Genomic DNA, 18,087 nt, shown 5'->3' with positions numbered 1-18,087 from the left:
AAATAAAATTTTAATAAAAAGAAAAACAAAAATTATTAAAAAACAAAGAAAATTTAAATTGGAAATTTTTATTTTTTGTAATTTTACTTTTTTATTTTAAAATAATTTAAAACTCCAACTTGAAACTACTTTTCAAATTGAATGGACAGTTTTTATTTTTATTTTTATTTTTTATTATAAAATATTTTATTTTATTATTTTATAGATATTTAAATTTAAAAATAATAATCAATAACTAATTATTAACTACTTATGCAATGTAACGTTTTTTCTAGGCTGCCACTTGTCTTAATCACTTTTCTCTCTCTCTCTCCATATATATATATATATATATATATATATATATATATATATATATATATATATATATATATATGGTTTGGTATCTCCTATATCAATAATTTAACATGACTGATTCTGTTTTAGGGTCAAAATCATTAGGTATGTGGTATTAATTAAAAAAAAAAATAGACATGACAAATTTCTCAAACCGAACTCGAAATGGTATTCAAGAGTACCGGGTCCGGATCAGCTCCAGTACATAGAGCTCCAGTAAATCTCAATGCACATTTAGATGGAAGCCACGTGCCCCTATGATAATTTAATGGCTAGATTTTATCTCTTTCTTATATTCATCTAAAGCTCTTATCCGTCGTTCCGAACAAAGAAAGAAAATACAAGGACAGCAGCATATTCTCTGCCAACAAAATTATTAGCTCCCATTTTCATATCTAGCTTGAAATAGGAATCTGTTTTATTTTTCCCAAGGAACAATTTTATTTGAAATATACCCAATTCTTCTCCTCGTATCTACTTCCATGATGACAGCATGGAGATTGTCAATGGCGACCCACCTTATTTTCTTTAGAAGAGCCTCTTCAAAGTGTTAGTACAGCTGTTGTAGAGAAAAAAAATTACTAGAGTATATTTTATACTACAGACAAGATGGGTGTCACACAAAATCTTTTTCTTCTCTGCTACAATGTTCATTATTAAGATTGTCATTCAATTTTATGTCAAATGAAGCTTTGTTTCTTTGTTTACCCATTTTAAAAACCTAGTGAGCTCAAAGCAATACAGTTGATTTGAGATTCTTCTAGAGAATCTGATTTTGAATTTGGAGTAAAAAAAATCAGAATAGCGAGCTTTTCCTTTACTTTGTGTTGGGTTCCACAATTTTTTTCCTATGTAGCAAAAAAGTTGAGACGATGAAATCTGGCCATTAAATTATTATAGGGACACGTGGCTTCCATCTAAATGTGCATTGAGATTTACTGCAGCTCTATGTACTGGAGCCGATCCGGACCCAAGAGTACCATATTAAAGCTGGTAACACGAGAGGCAAGAAATTATTGGGGGAGATTTACCAAAAAGAATAAAAAGGAAACAAACATTAAAAAATAGTGTATAAAAATCACTTTTAATTGTGTGGTTTCTTTTTTATCAGAAAAGAAATCACTTTTAAAAGTTTTGTAATTTTCCCCGAGTTAACTTGTTTATAATAATAATATTGTTATAAAATAAAAACCTTAAATTAAAGACAAGTATATAGAGAGATTGATATATTGTTCAAACTTCAAACTTATGTTCATAATGAACTGAAAACTCCTCTATTTATAGAAGAAAGGAAGCAACTGTGAGACTTTTCAGGAAGTAGCTGCAAGACTTTTCTTTAGCTGCTTGTAAGCTGTCTGCATGAGCTGTTTGCAACCTGTCTGTTTAATAAGAAGCTGCTGCAAATCATTTCATTGAGGTGCTTGCAACCTGCCTGCATCAGCTACTTGTAAACTGTCTGCATGAGCTGCTTGCAACCTGCCTGTTTAATAAGAAACTGTTGCAAATCATTTCATTGAGTTGATTATAACCTGCCTGCATCAACTGCTTGTAGATAACCTTCAACAGAGTACTAAATGGATAATCTTCTTCAGGAAGATTATCTATAGCGGAGTTATGAATGGACATCCACAGTATAATATTTTTATAACACTCCCCCCTGAATATTCATTAAAAGATAATGTGCCTCGTTAAAACCTTACTAGAAAAAATCCAGTGAAAAAAATTCTAGTGAAGGAAAAAGAGTACACATATTTAGTAATACACATTTTTAGACGCCTCATTAAAAAACTTACAAGAAAAACCCTATGGAAAAAAGCTTAGTAAGGAAAAAAAAAGTACATCGCATATTTTACTCCCCCGATGAAAACCTTATTTCAAATATTTGAGTCTCCGCATTTCAATCTTGTATACTATCTTCTCAAAAGTTGAAGTTGGTAAAGATTTAGTGAACAAATCTGCTGGATTGTCATTTGAACAGATTTGTTATACATCGATGCCACCATTTTTCTGAAGATCATGTGTGTAGAATAATTTTGGTGAAATGTACTTCGTTCTATCTCCTTTTATAAATCCTCCCTTTTAATTGGGCTATGCATGCAGCATTGTCTTCGTATAAGATTGTGAATCTTTTATCACATTCCAAACCATATTTTTCTTGAATAAAATGAATCATTGATCTCAACCATACGCATTCCCTACTTGCTTAATGAATAGCTATTATCTCAGCATGATTTGAAGAAGTAGCAACAATAGATTGCTTTGTGGAGCGCCATGATATAATAGTACCTCCACATGTAAACACGTACCCGATTTGAGATCGAGCTTTATGGAGATAAGATAAATAACTTGCATCTGCATAACCAACAAGATCTGCACTACCTTTGTTAGCATAAAACAAATCCATATTAAGAGTTCCCTTTAAATATCGCAATATATGCTTAATCCCATTCCAATGTCTCTGTGTAGGAGAAGAGCTATATTTTGCTAGTAAATTAATAGAAAATACTATGTCGGACCTTGTAGCATTAGCAGGATGCATAAGTGCCCCAATTGCACTGAGATAGGGTGTTTCAAGACCAAGAAGTTTCTCATCCTCTTCTGGAGGTCGGAACGGGTCCTTATTCACTTTAAGTGATCTAACAATCATTGGTGTACTCAATGGGTGCGCTTTGTCTATGTAAAAACGTTTTAAGACCCTTTATGTATAGGCAGATTGATGGATAAAGATCTCGTCTGCTAAATCTTGAATTTGCAGACCAAGATAAAGTTTTATCTTTCCAAGATCTTTTATCTCAAATTCTTTATTAAGATATTCAATTGCCTTTTGGAGCTCTTCTGGAGTTCCAACAAGATTTATGTCATCAACATAAACAGCAAGTATAACAAATTCTGATGCTATTTTCTTTATAAAAATACGTGGACAAATAACATCATTTATGTAACCTTCTTTCAACAAATATTCACTAAGGTGATTATACCACATGCGCCCAGATTGCTTTAAACCGTACAAAGATCATTATAATCTGATTGAACATATTTTTCGAGATTTTGAATTTGCTTCACGCATTTTAAATCCTTCAGGGATCTTCATATAGAATTAATCAAATGAGTCATATAGGTTATGACCTACATTTAAATGGCATGACATCTTCAGGTATCTGGACTATATGCCCGATCCTCACAATCTTTTATAATATTGTGCACTATATTGTATCAAATATATCGTCGACGATCATTTCGTATCAGTTCGCAAGCGACATAACTTGTTGAGATCTAATCGCTTTCTTTATTTTTAGGTACCTGAACTTCTTCTGAAGTTTCATGAAATGTTATGTCGTGGGCTCTTCTATATCTTATTTCCTCCTCGTTATGATCATTTGTTGCTATCCTTTTCAAGGATTGTTACCTTTGGAACCGATCGGTTTACTACCCTTCATGCATGAAGTAAACTTTATCCTTTAGGGACTTTAATTTTAATAGGAGCATTTGTAGCTGAAATATGATATTTAATTTTGGATCAGCAAGTGCTTATGGCATTTGACTTGAATTATCTTCTAAGTGAGGATCATATTAATGATAATTCGATTCATATAGCATATTTTTCAGTTGTTTATTCCATCCCCCAAATGTTAGAAAAACTAACATATATTTCCAATCTTCTTTGGGAAATCTATCTTTGTGCATTGTGGTAGAGAAATTATTTATATACCACACATCAAAAGTTATTAGATAGATATTTGGTTTCTGATCGTAAACCAATTGTGAGGGGAGGAGTTTATCGTATTTTGTTGGTCTGATGCATACAAGTGTTGTTGTATGCAATTTAGAAAATCTTAGACCAACACATGTGGCTTTGTTCTCATAAACAATAGTTTAGTTATTAATAGGAGGTATTCAATGCTAAACTAGCTTGGATATAAACCAGCATCATCAAGATGAACTATAAAATTATGCTCTTAATTGAGAAAGGCATTTTCAAATGCCAAATTGCAGGTTGACAATAAACACACATGTAACCATCTCATATATATATCTATAAGTGGTTCACATGATAGATGAATGGGCCCATATTCACCTTTTATATATTCCATAATTCAGGGATTTTAGTCTCAACTTTAGCTGGTATAATCAATTTATTATGAGAACAAGCAACACAAGAGAATTCTTGAAGAATCTTCTAGTTTTTCAGTATATGCTTATCTGAATTCTCAAATAACTCATTTAAAAATGGCAAATGAAAATTTCAAGTTTATCATGACATGTGCTATCTCTAAGTAAACTTCTGGTTTACTATGGCATAAGCTTTTGCATCAGTAAACTTCTTATTTACTGTGGCTACTTTTGTATCAGTAAATTTCTGATTTACTGTGACTGCTTTTGCATTAGTAAACTTTTGGTACATTGTGATACATGATGTAGTACAAATTTGAAGAATAAGGTGGGTAACTTCTCACATACATATTATTTTACCCCCTATGATTGTGAAAACATGAAGATTTTCAATCTTCCAATCATTTGTGATTCGGATTTATTACAACTTATGTTTTGACCACAATCATATAATATGAATGACATATTTGTATACAAGCTATTCGAGAGCCTTCATTTATTATCCACAATCTAATATTTATCGGACACTACTGGTGTCATGTGTCTTCTAGACAAACAGTTAGCTCTTTAGGAGCTTTTGATAAATTTTGTACTACCAAATATTGCTCAGACACTTCTGGTGTCATGAGAGAAAATCATAAACAAATAAACAATATAAAACAATCGTTTAAGCACAAGAAAATACCTCTTCATAATATTTTTTCACTTCAAGAGGAAATTTCAATTGTGTTACTTCTTTAGGAGCAAATTTAAAATACGAAATATTGAGTATATTTTTTCTCAATCATATTAACTCTTCTGGAGGTGAATTGTAATATATTTACATCAAGAGCGCGTTCATATTTACGCCTTTATTAATATTATCACATTCACTTCAGGGAATGGATTAATATTTATCAAAAATTCTCATCCTTCAGGAAATCGAACATAATTATTTGAACGCGCATTAATCATATAAAATTGTGATGCTTCAACCTCTTTTAAAATATTTACTACTTCAGGAGCAAATCGAGGCGTGCATGTAATATCGAGAATATTTCTCTAGCTTATCTTTAATTGTAACCATAGAAAGCCTAAATTATCACTTCTGGTGGTCATAGGCATATACCACTTCTGGTGGTTAACAAAATTTAGTTATAATAAGATATACGAAACATAACCACTTCTGGTGGTTGTATATTTCTTGCAAACTCTGTTGGAGTTTAAGTGGATCTAACAATATTAAACCTTTGTAATCATTTATTAAGATAATAAGGATGAAAACAAATAGCAAAATAGATACGATATACGTAACATATAACCAAGCAAGCGATGATAAAGATATTAAAATATAAGCAAAAGGCTCAAATTAAATTACGCAAATTTGGCCACTACAGATGTAAGTGATATCTACATCACTACTGCCAAGAAGAAAAACTCACCACCTCAAGGATATAATCTGCCTTATGATGCTAGGAATGAAGACGATCTAACCACGAACGTAAGAGCGTCGCCTTACATCGGAGATGAACACAGCTCAAGGATATAACTTGCCTTATGATGCTCGGAATGAACAAGATCTAACCGCGGACATAAGAGTATCGCCTTACATCGGAGATGAACATTAAAATAGAAATTAAATTCGAAGTAAGTGCTCAAAATGGCAGAGTCTCGTGCTGATATGGTGTTATAAAATAAAGACTATAAAGTAAACACAAGTATATAGAGAGATTGATATATTATTCAAACTTCAAACTTATGTTCATAATGAACTGAAAACTTCTCTATTTATAGAAGAAATGAAGCAACTGTGAGACTTTTCAGGAAGCAACTGCAAGGCTTTTCTTTAATTGCTTGTAAGCTGTCTGCATGAGCTGCTTACAACCTGCATGTTTAATAAAAAGCTGCTGCAAATCATTTCATTGAGTTGCTTGCAACCTGCCTGCATGAGCTGCTTGTAAGCTGTCTGCATGAGCTGCTTGCAATCTGCCTGTTTAATAAGAAGCTGATGCAAATCATTTCATTGAGTTACTTGCAACCTGCATGCATCAACTGCTTGTAGATAAACTTCAACAGAGTACTAAATGAATAATCTTCTTCAGGAAAATTATCTATAGCGGAGTAATAAATGAACGTCCACAATATAATATTTTCATAACAAATATATATTTTTTTCCTTTCAACTTAAATAAAACAATTCTCCATCAATTACTATAATTTATCTTTGAAGCAATCACTACACTGTCCCTGAAACATAGTACAATGTAAACGCTGACGTGTCATAAGATGATAGGCGAGACATAAGAAAAAAATAATCAAGAGCAACTAATATTGGACCATAAAAATAAATAAAATAGAAACATTGGACCACGTGTTGGTCTGAGAGCTCTCGTAGAGTTCTAGATCCTCCTTCGTGTCGTCATCTCTGTTTGCTGCTTTCCTTCCATTGTCTCTGCCGCAATTGCATATGCATATGACAGACACACTTCCCTTTTTTTCCTTTGTAAGTGACAAATACTTATTAGCTGTTCCAACCGCAACTAATAAACTCCATTTCTAAGGTTTCTCCTTTCCCTTTTTTGCATTTGTACGTTTTCCTTAATTAATTCCCTCTTAACACTTCAATGCCAATACTGACTCCATTTTAGCTACATTTTCTGTTCCTTTTCTTCTGCTGTCGCAAATTTTCTTCCTTTTTCCAGTCTTCCAAAACGTTTCACGAGGTAACGAACGAGTACTCACACCCACACACACACACATGCTTTCCTCTCTCTATAGGCGCGTTTATATGGTAATGGTAGATATTTAGCCAACCAATGCCAACTTTAGTCTCAGCTGAAAACGTAGAAGATTGTACCCTTTTTTTTTCTTCCTATTTCTGATTTAAAGGATTAGAATTTTCTCGATTGATAATAAAGTGTATTGAATTATCGGTTTCAAATATGGAACTTTCCCTTCACATTAGATCTGAGATTTGTGCTGCGTTTAGATTAGACATTGTCGGTTATGAAGTGATGTTGTACAAAGGTTGGCTGGCCAGCTGATAACTAATGATTTTTGTACGTGAATGGATCTGGGCAGGTTGGCGTGTATATGATTGGGAATCTTCTTAGAGTATTGGCACCATAGATCACAATCACAGAGTATGAGAGGGGTTCGTCTTGCAGATGCTTATTCGATCTACAAGCGTGCTTCTTCTAATGACCATTTCACTGATGATTATGATGACCGTGAACAAAATTTAGGTGTGTATCCCTCACATTCTTTTCTTTTTTTAAATAAAAAATATTTGTGTGTGCAAGCGTATCTACAGGACGGATCTTAGATTTAGAATCAGTACGTTCTGAATGCAGCTTATTATAGTATTTGGGGATTAAAGGGGTGAGCACGAGATGGGTGTTTTTTAAATTTTGGGTCATGCCAAGATCTAATTCTCTCTCTTGTTCCTTTTGATGAAGTCATACAAGTTGTATTTTTATGAGCTTTCTTATGCATTAAAGCGATTTGAGAAGCAGTTGAAAAAGTGCTGACTGAGTACTGAAAACGCTACTGGCAGGTTCTGGATTTTCTTGAGCTTAAATAGAGAAATAAAATTTCGCCAACTTGGTTGAATAAAATAGGGAGTATTATACAAGTTGTATTTTTATGAGCTTTTTTATGCGATTTGAGAAGCAGCTGAAAAAGTGCTCAGTAAGCACTGAAAACGCTATTGGCAGGTTCTGAATTTATTTGAGCTCAAATAGAGAAATAAATTTTTGCCAACTGGGTTGAATAAAATAGTGTGATAGTCCTTTAGTGTACCATCAGCTTAGATAATCATAGGACGTAACACTATACTAGGATATATTTCCGTATTATACTTCACATTGTACCATGTTAAATTGTGAGCTTCTATGGCTGATCTCTGATTCATATGAAATTTTTAGGTCGCCTGCAAAATGGTGTCTGGAAAGAAATTGGAAACCCCTCATGGAAACGCCCGTTACCGCATATATTGGTCGCAATTATTTCATCTCTCTTGTTTGGCTACCATCTCGGGTATGACTAAATCTGAAAATTTAGTTTCTTTCATAAATCTTACCAATATAGTTTGTCAAATGACCTTGTTGACTTTTTTTTTCTTTTTCCCTTTGCATTTGATTTTGATTGGATTATTCAGGGTGGTTAATGACACTTTAGAAAGCATGTCTTTGGACCTTGGCTTCAGTGGCAGCACCTTGGCAGAAGGTACTCTATGCCATTTAACTTAAAGATACTCCCCCCCCCCCCACCCAAAACAAATTCGGCCCGACCCACCTGAACCTCTTCGTCTTCCCTTCTCTAGGCGGATCCTGAATTTTGAGTCAGTGGAGGTTGATTATCACTGCATCCGCTACTCATTTGTGATAGTGGGTGCTACATTTGTATAAATATAGATGTTAAATTTTTTGTTATATATGCAGAGATGGAGTCCAAGGCAGTGAGTTCAGTCGAACCTGCTGTCTAACACTTGCATCTGCCCTTGCTTCTCTTAAGACAATTCTCTTCATCTAGTTGTTTAGTTCATTTTCTACAGGGTCCATCTGATATGATAATTTTATTTTCAACTGAAGGTCTGGTTGTGAGTACATGTTTGGGAGGTGCTTTTCTGGGCTCTATATTCAGTGGTTGGATAGCAGATGGGGTTGGTCGTCGCAGAGGCTTTCAATTGTGTGCTCTACCAATGATACTAGGTGCTTCTATGAGGTAAACCTGTAGACTAAACATGCTTAGTATCTACAGTAAGCCTTTTCAACTTGAAAAGCAGTGAATATTTACTCTGTAATACCTTCCAAATGTTGTTAAGTCTTGAGTCCTCTTCTATTCATTGTATACTGGGATGAACGTGTATTATTAATAAAATTGTCTAATCCCTTGGGGGATATTTTTAGTCTTGCTATCTTTTGCATTGCCAAAATCTCCTGCAGACTTAGTATTAAGAGTCTCCTGCAGACTATTCTTAAGAGTCCTGTAAAGGTTGCTTCATATGGCATGTGGGTGTTTAAGTTTCTTTTCCCGTTTAAGTTATTGAATTATATCAACTGGAGGGAGTACGAAAGGGTGAAATCTGAAAGTCTTGATTCAATTTTATTACAATACGAGTTTCTGGAACTTAACTGAAGGTTATTCAACTGCATAAATGTAGTGCTGCAACAAGTACTCTTGGAGTTATGCTTCTTGGAAGGTTATTTGTTGGAATAGGGATGGGCCTTGGCCCTGCTGTTGCTGCTCTCTATGTTGCAGAGGTACATGATATTATCCTTTGCTCCTAATCCTATCTTTTTAGTTACATTTAATTTGTTTGACCAGGTTTCACCAGCTTTTGTTAGAGGCACCTACGGGAGTTTCACTCAGATTGCCACATGCCTTGGGCTCCTGGGAGCTCTTCTCGTTGGAATTCCTGCCAAGGATACTGTTGGTTGGTAAGGATTCTTTGACCTTTATCTTCTTTTCCTTTATTTAGATTGAGTGATAGCGCTGGCCGAGATTAAGGAAAAAAATGTTCTTCGCCATTTTATTCCATTTCACTGTTTGGGCAAACTATCTTTCTTCAATTTGAGACTGCTAAACTGCTTTTGTTGGTGCATATTAAGAAGTAATCGATTAGCATACATGCTTAAAGCATCCCAATATTTAATTGAATGATGTGTAACTACTTCTACAATGATGTCTCAGGTGGCGGGTTTGCTTTTGGATATCCACTATTCCTGCTGCCTTACTTGCTGTTTTGATGGAATTCTGCGCTGAGAGTCCTCACTGGCTTTTTAAGGTTGGGCACCATGCTCTTATATCAATGAGTTTCTTGCATTGGATAGGAAAGTGGCATTAGCAAGTTCTGTTTCTTGTGAATATTGCAAATAGTAAAATCTGCTTACCATTCAAACTCACTAGGTCACTCAATGGAAGGCGCTCTTTATTTCAAACTCACTAGGTCACTCAGTGAATACATGAAATGCATACGCGGGTGATCCATCTTTATAAACTACTGCTTGGTTTCCTGTCTTGAATATATATTCATATCTTTTATATGCAGTCATACTCTAAATTGTAACACAATCCATCCAATGTTGGGTAAAATGAACATATCGATTATTTTAAACGTCTTTCCATGTCCTAAAGCATAACTCGTCCAATTTTCTCGGACCCTGGCTGTTTTAGGTGAATCGGCGGATACTTGAATTTCCTTCTAATTATATATCTATGTTAAGCATGTTTTCTTATGAAGCAACAGAATGAAATAACTGAAGGAGATATAATCTTGACAGATTCCAACAACATTATCCTGATTGCTTTCTCTATTCATTGATGGGGCTTGTGTTCTTCCTCTGTACAATAACTTAGCAGGTTTTAATACAACTACTAAACATTATTGGTTCATTCCTGCCACATTTTGTCTTGGGGTCCTGATACTACAGTCAAGACTACACCGTATTTATACCATAGAATAGTTGGCATGTTGTTATACTTGTCAAAATAAAAGTTGGTCTATTATCATCGCTCTCCAATGCAGGACCTTATTGATTTACTGTCAATTCTGTGTTCTATCATTTACAAGCACTCGGCATCTTATGGTTCTCTTACTTCCCTTTTCACCTTTTGTTTCTGGACTATACTCAGAGAGGAAGAGCTGATTTGGCTGAAGAAGAGCTTGAAAAGCTAATGGGAGCATCACATGTTAAATATGCCATTGCAGAAATGTCAAAGACAGACAAAGGAGATGAGGTGGATAATGTTAGGTTTGGGGAGCTACTGTATGGTCGTCATTTTAAAGGTATAATTATTGTGATGTGTTTTCATTCTGTCAAATGTTTTCTTGTCTGAAAAAGTTAATGATTTTATAACTTTTGCCGATTGGACAGTGGTTTTCATGGGATCTGCCTTATTTGCTTTGCAACAACTATCTGGTATAAATGCTGTATTTTATTTCTCTTCAACTGTTTTTAAAAAGGCTGGAGTACCTTCAGACATTGCAAACACATGCGTTGGGATCGTAAACTTAACAGGTAACAGTCATCTCTCCATATCAAACATGTATAACACTCTTGGAAACTTGGATGTGTTGGTGATTTCTCGTTTCACTGTTGTCTATAACATCCACAGGGTCTATTATTGCAATGATTTTGATGGATAGGCTTGGGAGGAAGGTGCTTCTAATTGGGAGTTTCTTGGGCATGGTAACCTAATCTTGTTTGCTCAATCTCATATCAATCAATACTCAATAGGAGCATGTAGTTCCAAAACATGTTTCTGTGCTTAGTTGCTTACCATGGTTTGTCCTAGACGTGTCACTATATTTTGCTTTCTCATGCTTAAACTTCTGAGATGTTTTTGGTTCAGGCAATTGCAACGACCCTTCAAGTAACAGCCGCAAGTTCATTTGTACCAAGCTCTGCAGTATTATTCCTATCAGTTGGTGGGACCCTATTGTGAGTAATACACTTCAAGATTGTCGTTGTTGTAGTGGTTGATTATTGATAGATAGGACTAGATATGCTCTTTATACTGTAGTAAAGCACCTAAGAGATGAAGATAAATAGTTTCAGCACTGCTTCTGTGGATAACAGTTTCAATTGATTTCTAGAGAAAAGTGTCATGTACTTAGTAACTGTTAAATCAATGAAAGATGAGACAATTTCATGCTATAAGTAGCTTTACTGACTATTAAGAAGATAACTAGAAATGCACAAAAGCAAAGGCTGGTTGTTTTCTTTCAATAATGGAAGTTATTTATGTTAGGTATGTCTTGGCATTTTCTTTGGGCGCTGGGCCAGTCCCTAGCCTCCTACTGTCAGAGATATTCCCTGGCCGGATTAGGGCAAAGGCAATGGCTTTCTGCATGGCTGCACATTGGGTATTTTCTTCCTGCTCTTGATTCTTTTGTTTCATGCTAATTATTCTCTTTACTTTCTCCTTGGATGAAGAATATATGACACAATGTATTGTTCCTGGGCAAACCTTCAAGTCTGAGTAACGTTTTATATCAGCTTGAGTGTATTGAGTATTGGGATGAATAGGGTCCAAACAGAGTGAGAATGGGTGTTGAGGATTTATACGGCCAACTTTAACTAGTTTGGGTTTGATGCAAAATACTAGTTGTTGTCTTGTTGAGGGAGGGGGTAATTGTAAGGAGGGGGATTATTCACTGGTATTAGCTTGGAATTACACATTTAATAGATACACATCTCTCTCATTGGGTAATACATAAACTAGTTGTTGAGTCATTTGACAAAATGAGATGCTGCTGAGAGCATCAGCCTAAATGTACACACATAGCCACATTCTGCTATTGGGGGTGAGTCAAACAAGCTGTGCAGGTAAATTCATTCATCATGAGTCACGGTTTCGATCCCTGCGGCAGACAAAATCCGGGTATTTAAGTGGAGAAAGGTAGAGGGGCGGGCCCATTATCCACCGAGTTTTGAACTGAGTGCCACTAGCCCTTGGAGAAGTCTCGGTTATCAGTAAACGAATCATCCATCTTGAGTCAGAGAACTGTTCTGTCTGCATAATCTACCTAAGTGGTAACCAAACCAATAGCGTTACCTTGCTCATTGCATGACAAAATGGATCTCCTTGTTCTAAGCCCCTTAAACTGCCAAGAAGCAGAAAAAATTGAACCATTTAAAGTGATGCAGGACACTAGGGGTATCCTAATTCACCCTGAAACTTGTTCTACAGTATTTATTTTGTATTCATTGCTTCAACTAAGAATCAAATCTTTGCACATGATCAACTCTTTGATTCTCTGACGAGGTGTTGGATGGTCAGAGTATTTTGTGCCTAAAAAAAAAATGCCTGCCCCGAAAGACTTTTGACATCATTCTAAGGAAGATCTAAAATTAGCTGGTAAGTATAAATACTGCTCTGAGCACAAAATGGTATGAGATCATGTTTTATATATAGAAAATGGAAAAAGAAATGAGATCAGTGCCTACTTCTTATGTCCCCATTTGCATTCTACTTCATGCTTGGTTCAGCTACATCACTGATTTATATTATGAAGTGTTCTTGGCACTTGCTTTTTCATCTTTTCTTTCCTAAGGTATTCTGATTGCTCTTTAACAGGTCATCAATTTTCTAGTCGGTCTTCTGTTTCTGCCGATGCTTGAGCATCTTGGACCACAAATTGTGTATGCAATCTTTGCCGGTTTTTGCTTGCTGGCAGTGGCCTTTGTGAAAAAGAATGTGGTGGAAACAAAAGGAAAAACATTACAAGAGATTGAGTTTGCTCTTCTTCCGGCTCATTAGTGGTAACTGGATCACATACAATATTATTCAGACTGGGTAATGTTCAGACTTAGTGGTTGAACATCCAAATTCTAGCCTGCAGCTATTTCTTGATTTGTTCAATTTTGGAGTGTGTTCATAGGCGGGAAGGCAGTGACGACGAACAATCAGAGATAAAGATTGTCACAATGCGAGTTTTCGCAGGGCTTGTCACTGCTTATTGTTGCTGCTATTCTGCTCACCCCCTGGTCAGTGACTATTGCCTGAGGGAGCATGAAACTACATCTGCTTCAGCCAGTAGTAGATCACATATATACAGAGTACCTATTATTGCTATTTGTATAGCCTTTCTTTTAATTTTTTGCCTTGATCTGATTTGTGTAATTAGCATGGCACAGAAAGGCTGCTCTGGACATTCCTTACAGAAATAATGTTATAGAAATTTAATTAGCAAGATATGTGGTAGGCTGGTAGCTGCATGCTGTAACAGAAATATTGGTAGTACTGTAATACGTAATCGATCAATGTAGCTGAGATTTTTCTCAATTTGGCTTCAGTAATGATTCTGTTATGTTGCTATAATATCTCAAATTGCCAGCTAGTTAGGAAGCCAAACCGTCAAGTATATTGGCGATTCTCATATTTTTCTCAATAGAATTATCTGCTCTAAGTGATTGAGGGCTTTGGTTCAGAAGTAAGGATGTAGCACATGATGTGTGGATTAGTCACACGTCACATGTTTGAACCATACCACAGACAGAGCCTGGTATTTAAGTTAGGAGGAGAATATAGGGGCAAGGCTCATACTCTCCCGAGTTTTGAACCTGTGTGCCTAGAGGCGAGCCGAAAGGCGGTAAGGAATTTCTGCGATAGTATCGTTTTGGTTGTATGCAAGTTAAGTTTGGTAATCACGCCATAATGCTAAACATGTACTGCATATTCTTGAGTTTAGTCATGCATTAGCTGTTAATTGTTATAATGATGCTAAGCATGTCTTGTTATCTGATATAGTGGCTTAATGTGAACTTCATTATTCTCTCAATCATCTGCTTTAATGCATTACACGTCTCTCCTATCTTAAGTTGACTTTGAATAATTAGCTTCCAGAATGTCGTATCTTTTTCCCTTTCTTTCTAAGTAACAGCAAGTCCTATAGACTCTGCTGAAAATTGAAGAGAGTTAAGAAATGAGGATAGTCTAATATCTACAACGAAAATGAAACTACTAGAATGCAAATTAAAACAATATATGAAAAGGGACGTTATACTAATCCTCTTTCCAATTTGCAACTAGTCACCAAACTCGGCTAGTGGATATGAATACGTAGCCAACTTGGAATAATATGGTCTTGGAAGCTTCTTGTAACTTATTAGTTTCAATTAGAAAACTTCGTACTATTTTACTTAATTTTGTACATTTCTCTAATATTGGTGAAATTCTAAAAGATTGTATAAACGTGAAAAGGACATGCAGCTAATCTGAATAATCTCATTGATTAGTTTTTCCAAGTCAAAGATGCCATCTACTCTGGACATGTCTGTCTTCTCGTCAACATATCACACACAACCCTATCCCATATATTATATGAAAGAAAGAGCTCATTTGATATTTGAGCAGAAAATTTTCTTCATCCTACTTGAGGTGTAGGCGTAAAAGTTTTGAATAGAATGGGAAGAGTTGAAGCAAATAATGAAATAGAAACTCCTAAACCAGGTGAGAGTGGTGAACCAATTGCCTCACAGCCTCCTCCACAGTACCAAGGAGTAAAGGATGTACAGCCACCTTCACCATCACCATTACCAATTGGAGCTCCCTGGAGCACTGGCTTATTTGATTGTCATTTGAACCAGACTAATGGTAATTACAGTTTTTCTTCTTTTTCCTTGCTAATGATTTGTTTTGGTATCAACTACTTATGTGTTATTATGATGTGATTCTGCTTTTCCATTAAAACTTTATTCCCTTTTCTGCTTTTGTTAGTTGGTTATTTTAAATTGGTTCGGGTTCGAGCCGTGTAAACAGCCACTAATGCTTGCATTTTAGGATAGGTTGTATAACTTTCCCCAACAAGTTCTAGTATCTTTATCAATCAGTTAATCATTTTTTGCACCAAATATTTAAGGTGTGTTCGTATGAACCGGAAGAAATTTTGTTTCACTATCCAACACTCTGAAATTTACAAACCATTTCAAACGAACTATTGGGATTATAAAAAACCATAAGCAAAGATTTTTCCTCTATTAATGAAAAATATTTTTAAAGATTTTTGTTTTTTGGGTGTTTGGATGCTGGAAAATATTTCCTTCATACCAAACATGCTCTTTAAGGAAAAACCAGGAAATCAAGGAATGGATCAATTTGTTGGCAGAGGGTGCAACGCATCCACTCCTTTTGACTCGGAATACTATATATGCAGTTGAAATCTATATCAATATATTAGAAAATTCGTACCTGTTATCACAAAAAAAGGTGATAGTATAATCGTACTTTGCATTCATTGACTTAAAATCCTTGATCCGCCTTTAAGAACATTCTAGTTTGTGCAGTTGTTATGACTAGCGTTTCACTGACTTAAAATTCTTGATCCGCTTCTAAAGAACATTCTTGTTTGTGCAGCTGTTATGACATCATTTTTACCTTGTGTAACATTCGGACAGATAGCAGAAGTCCTCGATGCAGGAGAAATGAGTAAGTCCCAAATGTGCCTGCAATTCTTTTTGAAATCGTCAGTGTACAGAAGTTAAACTCTTTCCCTCTTATCTTTTCCTTTCGAGCAATAAAACAGTGTCATTGGTGAACAAACAGTAGTTACTGCCTTATGCTGTGAACTAACACTAATTAAGGATTGATTTTTTATGGTGATTGCAGCATGTCCTTTGGGGACTTTCATATACTTGCTGATGATGCCTGCTGTTTGCTCTCAATGGATAATGGGCTCTAAGTATAGAACTAAGTTGAGACAGAAATATAATCTTGTGGAAGCTCCTTATTCAGACATAGTTTCCCACATATTCTGTCCCTGTTGCTCTCTTTGTCAAGAGTTCAGAGAGCTTCAGCACAGGGGACTTGATCCTGCTCTAGGTATGTATGTCACACTTGGTACAATAATCTTTTCACCATATTGTAGGCAGGAGAAGGGGAGCCTTGGCGTAACTGGTAAAGTTGCTGCCATGTGATCAGGAGGTCACGGGTTTGAGCCGTGGAAACAGCCTCTTGCATAAATGCAGGGTAAGACTGCGTACGATAGACCCTTGTGGTCCGGCCCTTCCCCGGACCCCGAGCATAGCGGGAGCTTAGTGCACCGGGCTGCCCTTTATACTGTAGGCATGGCGGATTTTTTTGGGGGGGGGGGGGGGGAGGGTTTACGGTGAGCCCCTTCGCGGAAAAATTACATTATACATATAAGGCAAAATCTATTTTGTACCTCTATATATTATATTTTGAACCCCTTGGACACAACCCAAAAGCATAGTTTAGGGGTCACTTGGGTTCAAAATCTCTATGAGGTCACTGGTGGTTCAATTCCCACTTGCCAGTCTTTTTGATTTTTTTACTTTTTCATTGTACGGTGTAATGGTTATTTTTCTTGAATCGAATACGTGAAAAATATTTTTGTTGATTTTTGGTGATGGAAATTCTAATCCAAAGTTTTAACCTTGTTCTACTACCATTGAACTGAATGTACAAGAAAGAAATAATTTTCTAACAGGGGTGTGAAAAATGTGATGCAGGATGGAATGGTATAGTTGCTCAGCAGCATTATGGGAACCAACAAGTGAATCAAGCTCCCCAAGTGCAATCCATGTCTAAGTAAAATTCAAGATTGTGATTCTTTATTTGTTTGAGTTGAGGTTGTAATATGTTGTTACATGTGTTTTGCTACAATCAGATTCTGTTCATGTTGTAGTCGTATTATTTATTCAACCATCTTGTTGGTAGTATTGATTGTTGTACTATATTTCTAAAACTCCATTTTGATTAGATTATTGTTTTACTGGAAGCAATACTTCCGGTTTATGTACTACAAACAAGACAAATCAATCTTTGGTCTGCTGCGGTTTGTATGGAGAATTCATCGTATTATATCAATCAATCAATTACTCATCAATCCCAAACTAGTTAAAATTGGTAAATATATATCCTCTACAATCATTCGGATCAAGAAAAATAAAATTCTCCAAGAATTTAATTCAGAAGACAAGAGGAATCTGTTCATTCCATAATTTGATGAGAAGTAACTTTATTCAAATAAAATGAATAGCAATACGAATATTTGTGCACCGGGAAGCCATAAAACCAAGCCAGCAAGAACAAGGAAAACAAAAAGATCTTAGGAGTTCCATACTTCTATGTATAGAAAAATTGAGCTAGCGATGATCTAATGAAGTCTTGGCATCATTTATTAGTTGGGCCGGG

The 18,087-nt window shown here is 35.5% G+C and overlaps 2 protein-coding genes across 8 annotated transcripts; both read left to right on the top strand.

Annotated features, from left to right (window-relative positions):
• Positions 1–6,793: 6,793 nt before the first annotated feature.
• On the top strand, positions 6,794–14,217 carry LOC107759504 (putative plastidic glucose transporter 3). Of its 7 annotated transcripts, none has more exons than XM_075243662.1 (15): positions 6,794–6,928; positions 7,507–7,670; positions 8,352–8,463; positions 8,585–8,652; positions 9,018–9,150; positions 9,590–9,689; positions 9,754–9,866; positions 10,120–10,213; positions 11,062–11,215; positions 11,304–11,447; positions 11,545–11,618; positions 11,782–11,870; positions 12,181–12,295; positions 13,510–13,728; positions 13,814–14,217. In XM_075243662.1, exons 2-14 carry the CDS (start codon positions 7,571–7,573, stop codon positions 13,690–13,692), a joined length of 1,479 nt encoding a protein of 492 aa, XP_075099763.1. In that variant the 5' UTR covers positions 6,794–6,928; positions 7,507–7,570; the 3' UTR covers positions 13,693–13,728; positions 13,814–14,217. The 7 variants fall into 7 exon arrangements, with proteins under 7 accessions (XP_075099763.1, XP_075099760.1, XP_075099762.1 ...); XM_075243661.1 differs by having other exon boundaries at positions 6,865–6,986; XM_075243658.1 differs by lacking the exon at positions 6,794–6,928 and adding exons at positions 6,948–6,986; positions 7,074–7,148 and having other exon boundaries at positions 13,510–14,217.
• A 1,025-nt stretch (positions 14,218–15,242) lies between these two features.
• LOC107759503 (protein PLANT CADMIUM RESISTANCE 8-like) lies at positions 15,243–17,712 on the top strand. The gene is made up of 4 exons (XM_016577461.2): positions 15,243–15,528; positions 16,288–16,359; positions 16,540–16,752; positions 17,403–17,712. The coding sequence occupies exons 1-4, from the start codon at positions 15,339–15,341 to the stop codon at positions 17,483–17,485; spliced, it is 558 nt and encodes a 185-aa protein (XP_016432947.1). The 5' UTR covers positions 15,243–15,338; the 3' UTR covers positions 17,486–17,712.
• Positions 17,713–18,087: the final 375 nt, after the last annotated feature.

The sequence above is a fragment of the Nicotiana tabacum genome, chromosome 22 (genome assembly GCF_000715075.1).
Source record: "Nicotiana tabacum cultivar K326 chromosome 22, ASM71507v2, whole genome shotgun sequence".
NCBI classification, from domain to species: Eukaryota; Viridiplantae; Streptophyta; class Magnoliopsida; order Solanales; family Solanaceae; genus Nicotiana; species Nicotiana tabacum.
This window is presented reverse-complemented; position numbering and strand designations above follow the sequence as displayed.